The 10,145-nt window shown below is 44.0% G+C and overlaps 1 protein-coding gene across 1 annotated transcript; it reads right to left on the bottom strand.

Annotated features, from left to right (window-relative positions):
• Positions 1-2,965: 2,965 nt before the first annotated feature.
• Positions 2,966-9,802, bottom strand: LOC138950500 (FMRFamide receptor-like). Its single transcript, XM_070322217.1, has 4 exons — positions 8,290-9,802; positions 7,696-7,914; positions 3,464-3,682; positions 2,966-3,346 (listed from the first exon to the last, which is right to left on the bottom strand). Exons 1-4 carry the CDS (start codon positions 8,731-8,733, stop codon positions 2,966-2,968), a joined length of 1,263 nt encoding a protein of 420 aa, XP_070178318.1. The 5' UTR covers positions 8,734-9,802.
• Between the last annotated feature and the right edge of the window lie 343 nt (positions 9,803-10,145).

The following is a 10,145-nucleotide window of genomic DNA, read 5'->3' as shown; positions in this document are numbered from 1 at the left end:
GTAAAAAAAGACTTTGCGCAGTCAGCTTCGGGCTCAATTAAGGACAGCCTTTAGACACCCCCCGCGGGTTAGAGGGAAGAATTAACCGATGCTCCCCAGCATGCATGTCGTAAGAGGCGACTAACTGATTCTGTTTCTCCTTTTTACCCTTGTTAAGTGTTTCTTGTATAGAATATAGTCAATTTTTGTAAAGATATTAGTCAAGCAGTATGTAAGAAATGTTAAGTTCTTTGTACTGGAAACTTGCATTCTCCCAGTAAGGTCATATAGTGTACTACGTTGCAAGCCCCTGGAGCAATTTTTTGATTAGTGCTTTTGTGAACAAGAAACAATTAACAAGTGGCTCTATCCCATCTCCCCCCCTTTCCCCGTCGCGATATAACCTTCGTGGTTGAAAACGACGTTAAACACCAAATAAAGAAAGAACGAACAGCCTTTAGATATATATATATATATATATATATATATATATATATATATATATATATGTCTACGAATCGTCTTTCCAGTCCAAAGCTTGTACACATTTTTGTCTTCTGTTTATTCAAATAGTGTGCAACATACGTGTTTCTGGCCGTTGAGTGGTCAAGTCGCAGAAAAGTATGCTAACGTTGGTGAAGAATACAATGTGATTTTTGGAAAGTATGAACTCAAACAAATAAAGGACAAATGTGTTGTATTTAAAGTGTGGTTGCAGGTCATTTTAATATGTCGATCTCCGTGTAACTGCAGAGAGTAAGAACCAAACAGCAAAAAACAAGAATGGTAAGTCATTGGAATGTTTAATTTATGGAGAAACAAAACATTACAATCACAGGTACTTGGACCCACTGGTCTTAAAAGTGGACAGACAGAAAACACGTATGAGGAACTATGCTTAGAAAGTGTTGCTGTTTCCAGTCTTTCGCGAAGACTTCTTCTTCTTCTTCTTCTGCGTTCGTGGGCTAAAACTCCCACGTACACTCGTGTTTTTTGCACGAGTGGAATTTTACGTGTATGACCGTTTTTTTACCCCGCCATTTAGGCAGCCATACGCCGTTTTCGGAGGAAGCATGCTGGGTATTTTCGTGTTTCTATAACCCACCGAACTCTGACATGGATTACAGGATCTTTTTCGTGCGCACTTGGTCTTGTGCTTGCGTGTACACACGGGGGTGTTCGGACACCGAGGAGAGTCTGCACACAAAGTTGACTCTGAGAAATAAATCTCTCGCCGAACGTGGGGACGAACTCATGCTGACAGCGGCTAACTGGATACAAATCCAGCGCGCTACCGACTGAGCTACATCCCCGCCCGTCGCGAAGACAATCTAAGCTAAGTTCATCTGTATCATAAGTGTTTGTCTGTCTGCCCACTTTAAAGGCCATTGGGTGGAGTGCCTGTGATTGTGATATTTTGTCATATAAATCAAACGATCAAATAATCTTATTTATTCTGAATTTTGTAACGTTAAAAGTCTGTCTGTTTTGGGATTTGTGCAGAGAGTGAGGTCAGTCGCGTGGCCTGTATGGTGGCCGCTATCCTTGAAGTGACCTAGCACTAACACCTTGCACGATCAATGATGTCGTCTGCCGTGTCAAGACACCAGACAGTGGTCAATTCCGCGGCTAATCGCCGGTTGCCCGGAATTTGTTAATTGCCACAAGTCTGACTCGAATCTCCTTCCTCTTAGCAGCGTGACGTGGGGGTTGTTACGCCCACCACATGCGGTTAAAATTTAGCATTTGAAACGGGGGTATTTTGTGTCTTTTCTTAAAAAAAAAGAGGCACATTTGCTGGGTAAGGAGTGGAGTTGATTGAGGTTTCAACGGTCTCAAGTAGCTTTTGTAAGTTATTTTTAGAACGCTATTTTTGCTCCAGGCGTTGCTCGTCCATGAGGAGGATGACATGACGCATGGGGGAAGTTGTGTGCATGGTTTTGCAAGTAAACACAAACCAAGCAGCTATTTCTGTAGCACTGTTTCTTTGCCTCATCTTCTTAAATCCAGTTAGTGGTTATACATGTAGCTGGAAAGACTGTCCTCGTAGTGAGTCAGTGGTCACGGTCATTGTTGCAACGGCTGCCGTAGCTGTGTCGTAGCCGGCATGCTGAGTTAACAGCTGACCTGAGAACAATTAAACGTGCTTCAGTTTTTTCTCGCCCAGGAGTGTAGCATTCACAGAGAGTCATTGTCACCACATATACAATCGTCGCTAAACCATAGTCTTAGTAGTCCGTTGCTGCTGCCCGGAAGCGGAGATTCAACAAGGAGTCCAGAGGTCCAAGGAGCAAGAATTTTAACTATACCACCATAGTTTTAACAGTCTACTGTTGTCGTCCTGTGAGGGCGTAGAGCTGAGCAAACAGTCGCCAGCTGTCAAGAGAAGAGTACATACCTCGTAGCTTTAACAGGAAGTCAATCTGTCTGTTAATGATGGGGCTGAGCTAAGCAAATTGTACATGAACGAGTGCTTTTCAGCCAGAAAGCGGCGCCCCGTAACGGGGAGTCATTGTTAGCTATGCCATAGTCTTGCAGTCCGCGTGTGCTGCTCTTTGGTGGTGGCGCTGAGTTGAGCAGTCAGCTGTCCAGGGAGCAGTGTATGCGTGTGTATACGCCTCACCTGAAAAGCCTCGACCAGTGAGAGGGAGTTGACGTTAGCTATACCATGGTCTTTGCAGTCCGCTGCTGTTCCGTAGCGGCGCTGAGCTGACCAAATAGTCAGCTGTCCAGGGAGTCGCGATGGCGCAGCTGGAAATGAAAGGATCGAGTCAGTTCTAGCTTTGCCATAGTTTTTGCAGTCCGCCGCTGTCCACAAACATAAAACAATCTGCTGTTCCGTAGCGGCTCTGAGCTGAATAAATAGTCAGCTGTCCAGGGAGTCAGTCGGGATGGCGCAGCTGGAAGGAGTCAGTTACAACTATACCATAGTCTTTGCAGTCCGCTGCTGTCCCCCGGCGGTAGCGGCGCTGAGCTGGGCAAATAGTCAGCTGTCCAGAGAGTCAGTGTGCCTCAACTGGAAAGTCTCGCCCCGGTAGCTGCTGGTCAGCGCGGACTGCGACGTGCGCTGCAAGGCCACGCCGTTGGTCTGCGGCTTGATGAAGGGACACACGTACTTGCAGCAGGCGCGGCGGAACTTCTCACCGAAGATGCTGTAGAGGAGGAAGTTGGCGGCAGAGTTGACGATGGTCAGGGTCTCGGCGAAGGCGCTGAAGCCCTCGCAGGCCTCGGAGCAGTGGCCCAGCTTGGCCGTGTAGTCCTTCTCCAGCTGCACGATGATCAGCTCCACGGCGGCGAACACCTGGCAGATGCAGAACACCGCCGTCAGGGACAGGATCATCACCGTCAGCTTCGTCTCGTTCTCCACCTGGGGGAACAGAGATAGAGATGGGTTTCTTTTAGTCTCATTTTATTTTAGTCTTTAAGCCTGATATTAATTCGGACTAAATGTAAAAAATAAAATAAAATAAAACAATTGGTGTACCTGAATGCCACCTCTCTGGTGGCGCGGGACGCTTCGTCGTCGTTTGATGAGTCTGGCGATGATCATTGCGTTGAGCACACAGATGATGAAGAAAGGGAAGATGAAATGAAAGATTGAGTTGAAGTAGACCAGGTAGTACACGTTGAAGAAACTGCTGTGTGCAAACTCGGTCTTGCCCACAATCAGCTCGGTGGTGGTTGTGTTGGATTCGGCGTCTATCTGAAGATAAAGAGAGGGAACACGTGAACATAAGGAGAGGGAATCTTAATCAGATGAGGCAGAGCGCTGTTTTAAGATGTGAGAAACAAAGGAAAGTAAGCGCTCTAACTGGTTCCACATTACTCTCACATTCTTTCGTTGTCCATGCCGTATGCAGGGCTCGTTCATGTGCTTATAATCCTTGAGCGTGCTTGGAATTGGAGGGATCAATTTCAAGTCATTGAAAACTTACCAAGGTCCTTTAAAGTCCTTAAAAAACACAAACGTTGCTGACTGACTACAGAGCAACCACCCGTGAAAAGATTTGCAAGGTTTCAATCATTGAAATCTGTGTGCGGGGAGACAAAAAAGAGTGCGTCCTTTTGATGCCCCTCCCATTTCATTATTATCTGGAAGTGTTACATTTAAAGGTAAGAGTGTGCTTGATTTTTTCTTCAAAAGGTTTTGAGAGTCCTTGACAAATCACTGAATTTTAGGACCAAAAATCTGTACGAACCCTGCGTATGCATTTAGAGCGCCTACTTTCCTTTGTTTTCCATGCAGAGAGGGAAAAGATTAAGACAAAGGCACGACAAAGACTAAGTGAAAGAAATGGGTTGATTAGTACAGCTAGCTTGTTGAAACTGCGACGAGGGAACTCGGTCTTGTTCACAATCAGTTCTGTTGTGTTCGTTTTAGATTCTGCGTGCATCTAGAGAAAAAGACAATGAAACAACAAATGTGAAAAGAAGACTAAGATTGGAGTGATACACATGAGTTGAAGTAGAGGTTACAGAAACTGCTGTGAGCGAACTCATGTGGAACTCTTGTCTTGCCCACAATTAGCTCTGTGATGGTTCTGCGTTCATCTCAACATAAAAAGAGAAGAAAAACATGAATATGGAGAGGTACAGAATACGAAGTGAAAGACAAAGAGGTGAAGTAGACCAGGTTGTGCAGAATGCAAACACTGCACAACGACTTGTCGTCGTAAAGCTGTAATGTGTGTGGGATGTCGGTCTATGCTCCTCCATGCACAAATATTTAGCATAAGGTGTGTGTAAGTGTTCGTTGTTTTGAAGAAGATTAGAGGGAAGCTTGTTCATTTCGTGAAGACACGACTTTAACAGCTTCAAGGCCAGTTCGCTCGAAATTCAAGGAGCAGTGTTTTTCTTTTAATAATCGTTTGAGGCATGTTGACGGTGCTTGACATGTGCTGGGATGTTCTTTCTCCATAAACGCAAGGTCAGCTAAATCATTTGATTTTAACCCTGCGCATGTTCTGCATTTACTTCTCTAGTTTAAATCCTCCTAATCTCGGAGAAAACCAGATAAAGATCCCGCAGTGGGGCACTGCGGTTATGAAATTAAAAGCCCCTCCTGTTTTTGGAACCGCAGGAGCTTTCTAGTTTGCTGTTAGGTAGATTTTTGGTTCCTCTTTCCTGTCATGCTCTCTTTTTCTTCATGAATTCTTTTCCTTTTTCTGCCTTCTTGCTCATTCACCTGTATTTTTTCCAAAAATCTCTTCTCTTGCCGCTTGTCTCGCGATTCATGTATAGTTTAATCTGTTAGTGTTCTGATGTAAGTCCAGCAGTAGATAGGTTAAGCCTATTTTAACATACTGGAAACTGGTAATCTTCCAGTAGGTATTAATTTAGTTTTACTAAAGCCTGCTGGGACACAAGTAATGGGTTAGTGCATTTGTAAACAGGAATCGCTTGACAAGTGGCCCCCTTCATCCCCCCCTTCCTCGTCCTGATATGGCTCTGCGTAGTCGGCTGGACGTTAAGCAACAAATAAACAAACAAACAAACAAACCAGATAAAGAAGAAGAGCGTGTCTTAAAATGGAGATAACTCTACGCACCTTATGGAGGGAAAATCCGAGGAAATCTGAGAAAACAAGGGATCAGGAGAGGTCTTGTTTCAAGCGAGGATTCTAAAACAGAGACTTTTTTTTCTAGATTTAAAACGAATTAGAAGACTGGATGAAGAAGAGGGGAGTGGTAGGGGGTAGCGGTTAAGGGCATTGAAGGAAGGGGAAAATCATTTTTCAGTAGACATGTGTGTAAAGCTGGAGAGAGAGAGAGAGAGAGAGAGAGAGAGAGAGAGAGAGAGAGAGAGAGAGAGAGAGACACACACACACACACACACACACACACACACACACACACACACACACACACACACACACACACACACACACACACACACACACACATATATATATATGGGTGAGGGAGCGTCCATTTTATACTCCCACACCCTTTCTTCTTGGACATTCATAGCGCTTGGATACAAACTCAGTAGTTCAAATGCACGACATATAAAATAACATATTGCACGTGAGGGCTTTGCGATGTAATCATGTTCGTTTCCTGTTTTACACAACAGAGTGAAATACGATCGGGACACACAAGTTCTTCAGGCAGAAAATGCCGAAAAGAAACTCCGAAGATTTAGTGCATTGGTTTCATCTTGGGAATATTGCCAACCTGATCTAGTGACTCCAGCAAACAGAGATTTAGATTGTTTTCCAAAGTGAATATTGGGTTCCTTCCCAATAAAAAGATTAATTAGAAGATCTGGCAACAATATGCATTTGGAGACCCATATGCATGCTTTATACAATGAAAAACAAGAAATACATGGGACAAACCTATACACGCACACAGCGAATTTCCCAGCGTTGAGACAATAAAGTAAAGAACCTGAGAGTGAAAATGAAACTATTTTCTGTGTGAACAATAATTTGCATGTGTCTGAGTAGAACGATGCTCTTTCCCAATTTTAAAGCCTGGTGAGATCTGTGATGGAGACCGTGGGACGGGAAGGGGAACTTCTACCACCTTGAAATCCAGTTGGCATGACCTATTTACCGTCCTGGCTCTGGCTGCCTATGAGGTTTTAAGTGGAGACGAAACAAGTGGTTTTTGGTGTGAACTTTTAAACGAGTTATTACCATTAAGGAGCTTTTAATGAATCGTTTTGGAAAAGTTTAAGTGTGTGTGTGTGTGTGTGTGTGTGTGTGTGTGTGTGTGTGTGTGTGTGTGTGTGTGTGTGTGTGTGTGTGTGTGTGCGCGCGTGCATAGACGTTGGTGTGTTTGTATGATTCAGACCGTGTGTGAAAAGTTAATTACATTTAAAAACGGAAGCGCCAAAAACTCGGAAAGCATGACGGCATGTGGTTTCAGGGAACAGATATAATGGCACTACCGCCCCCATTATCTTTACGGTCCAATTAAAAAGCGCTGAAGTCCTCCTGCAAACCAGCCGTGGATGAACCCCGTCAAAGTGCCGACACGGGGCGTTACTTGCAATCAATCATACAGGTGCAGGACCCTCTCTTCTCCTCCCGGTAATTATCCGCCTCGTCATCGTTATTCTATCTCCCTCGTTTGCAGTGATTGCGTTTATAGCATGGGGGGGGGGGGGGAGAGAGAGAGAGAGAGAGAGAGAGAGAGAGAGAGAGAGAGTGAGAGAGAAGAGAGAGAGAGAGAGAGAGAGAGAGAGAGAGAGAGAGAGAGAGACAGACAGAGACAGAGACAGACAGAGACAGAGACAGAGAGACAGAGAGATTACCCGTCTGTTAATCATCATTATCTTCCGCGGGTGTGTACTGTGTACATCGCAAGGTGTGTGTGTGTGTGTGTGTGTGTGTGTGTGTGTGTGTGTGTGTGTGTGTGTGTGTGTGTGTGTGTGTGTGAATAGAATAAAATATAGAATAGAATAATCTTTTATTGCCACGAAACCTTAAGGTTTATACAATAATTATTATTCTGTATATGATAATTGTGTGTGTGTGTGTGTGTGTGTGTGTGCGTGCGTGTGTGTGTGTGTGTGTGTGAGTGTGTGTGTGATAGTGCGTGCATGCGTGTGTGTGTTCCATTGCAATCATACATGTTAATTTGTTAACGTAAAGGTCACGTAATATAAGCGTAAGAGTGCAGTAATGCCAAAATTGATAACTTTGTAAAATGATTGCGTTGGTATGATTTAAATTCTGAGAAAAATAAATGAGAACCAAATATTTACCTGCACAACTGTGTTTTGCGTGCCATACTCCAAACAGCGCGGAATGTTGTAGATGACGGCCCAGAAGAGCACAGCTAGGGACACGAGCACCGCACGGCGCCGGGTGCAGATGTACTTAGCCCTGAGCGGTCGCATGACGACCATTGCACGTTCAACCGTGACCAGCATGGTCATGTAGATGGTCCCTGTGTGCGCCATGTGCACAACAGCGTAAAATGACTGTGGGAAGGGAAGGGAAGAAAACATGAAGATTGTGAATCAAACAGCAAGAATGGTCGGGGTTTGGAACGTTTCATGCATAGCCTACTCTAAAATGCCCGTATTTGGATAACAAAGACAAGAACATTTAAACCCATCGCTTACCCTGAAAAGGAACTGTCGGACGTGGATGTACTCAGAAAAGCCTGTAGCCTATTTAATTAATACACATTAAAAACATTAAAACCAATTGCTTACCCTGAAAAGGAACTGTCGGACGTGGATGTACTCAGAAATGCAACCATCGCTTACCCTGAAAAGGAACTGACGGACATGGATGTACTCAGAAATGCCCGTATTTAGATAACACGCAAGAACATTTCAACCATCGCTTACCCTGAAAAGGAACTGACGGACATGGATGTACTCGGGGCAGATGTCGTGCTTGGCAAAGATGAAAGGAAAGGTCTGCAAGAGCAGGTTGAGCAGCAGGAACACGTTGTCGAACACGCCCATGAAGATGAGCAGGATAGAGGTGGAGTTGCGCATCGTACGGTGGGTCAGGATCACGATGGAAACGGTGTTGCCAAGGAGACCGAAAATGGCGATGGCGGTGCCAGCCAGTCCGTTGATGTAGTACCAGTAGAGCAGGTGGGTTTTATTCGGCTGCAGGTCGCTGTCGTTGATGTCGATGTACAGCGTGCCCAGTTCGCCACCGCCACCGATGCCGTCGATGTCGTCGTTGGTGTTGTAGTTGGTGGTGGCTAAGGAAGAGAGGGAACTGTCGGCGTAAAGGGAAGTGACCCCTTGCCGAGTGGTGAAGTTGTCTGCCCAGCTCATGGTGTTTTGGGTGTATCTATTTTGCTGTGTTTGGAATGGAGTGTATTTATTTTTCTCGAGGTTATTGCTGCGAAGTTTATTTTTGTGTGAATTTCCTTGAGAGAATTGACTTATACGAAAGAATTTTATTTATTTGGATCTGTGCTTATTTCCTAGAGATTATTCACCGTTGGTGGTCTTTGTCTGAGATTGTTCACTATGATGCGTCGTTTTAAGGTTTCACGGTTTTTAGGATCAGTATATATTTCACAGAGATTATTGGCTGTGATGTGCCTTCTTTGGCTTCACTGTGCCTGAAGGTTGTTCAGTATTTGCTGGAGATTATACACTGTAATGTGTATTATAGATTTTACTGTGTGAGTTTATATCCCAGAGAATATTCACAGAACGATCTTTGTGTTCTTCCTTCTCTTGGATTTGTCATTGGTAGATATTTGATCGCTACGATTGGTTTCATCAATGCTGGTAAATATGGTCTACATTTGTTTACATTGTGCTCGTTATTGCCACAGAAGAATCGCCGAAGAACGTTGAATTCTCAAGCACATTGTTTTCTTCTTGTTTAGCTCAACAGGAGATTTAAGCTTGTCAAGCTTTTAGCCTCGTGGAACGGACGTTGCAATCACTTAGCATTTGTGTACTCGATGTTCTTTTATTCATCAATTTTGTCGACACTGTTGAATGGCTGATAAAGCCGTCTCCATTAAATACAACAACATCTCGTTCTGAGCTGTAGCATGTATTCCAATGCGCTGGTAATGGTATGCAACTGTTGCCTCTGCGATGGACTTATTGTTGACCACTTTATTCTACACTAGCAGAGCCTTAAAAGTGCGTCTCCATTAAACAAAACTACAGTAGTATATTGTATAACACAATGGTATGCCTCGTTTGCTTAAAAAAGCATGTGTTCTCTTCAATGAAGGTCACGTGCATAAATGACAGGTACACACGTCACTCACAGGAACTGTGCTGTGTTGGAACGCAGTGGGGATGTTCCTTCAGCAAGCGGTCCTGACCGACTGCTGTTGTAAAACCAAGTCTCTTTCTAAGTAGCTGGAGCTCTGCTTGCGTGAAACCTGCAAAAAGAAAGTGATTAATTGTTTATAAGGGGGAAAATATATCTGAGGTAAAAAGTCGCGTTGCTTGGTGCAGAATGAAAGCGACTTTGTCCGTTGAAGGTTAAATGGCGAAGGGAAAGGACTTTTTGAGCTTTGGACTAAAAGCGCCGTTTACAGGCAACAGACCTCTCATTTGGAGTCTCTCAAAAACATGTACAATTTTCTTTGGGAGTCGCAGTAATAAAATATAAGAATTAGTGGAATAATACGAATACAAAAGTAAAACAAACGAATACAAAAACAAAACACAACAATAAACAAACGAACAAACAAACAAACAAACTAACTAAC

The sequence above is a fragment of the Littorina saxatilis genome, linkage group LG1 (assembly GCF_037325665.1).
Source record: "Littorina saxatilis isolate snail1 linkage group LG1, US_GU_Lsax_2.0, whole genome shotgun sequence".
NCBI lineage: Eukaryota > Metazoa > Mollusca > Gastropoda > Littorinimorpha > Littorinidae > Littorina > Littorina saxatilis.
This window is presented reverse-complemented; position numbering and strand designations above follow the sequence as displayed.

Coding starts and splice junctions, on each gene's coding strand:
- LOC138950500 (XM_070322217.1), bottom strand. CDS start 8,733: ATGAGCTGGGCAGACAACTTCACCACTCGGCAAGGGGTCACTTCCCTT. Junction 7,915..8,289: donor TCCGTCAGTTCCTTTTCAGG/GTAAGCGATGGT, acceptor CCCTTCCCACAG/TCATTTTACGCTGTTGTGCA. Junction 3,347..3,463: donor ACCAGAGAGGTGGCATTCAG/GTACACCAATTG, acceptor CTGTTCCCCCAG/GTGGAGAACGAGACGAAGCT.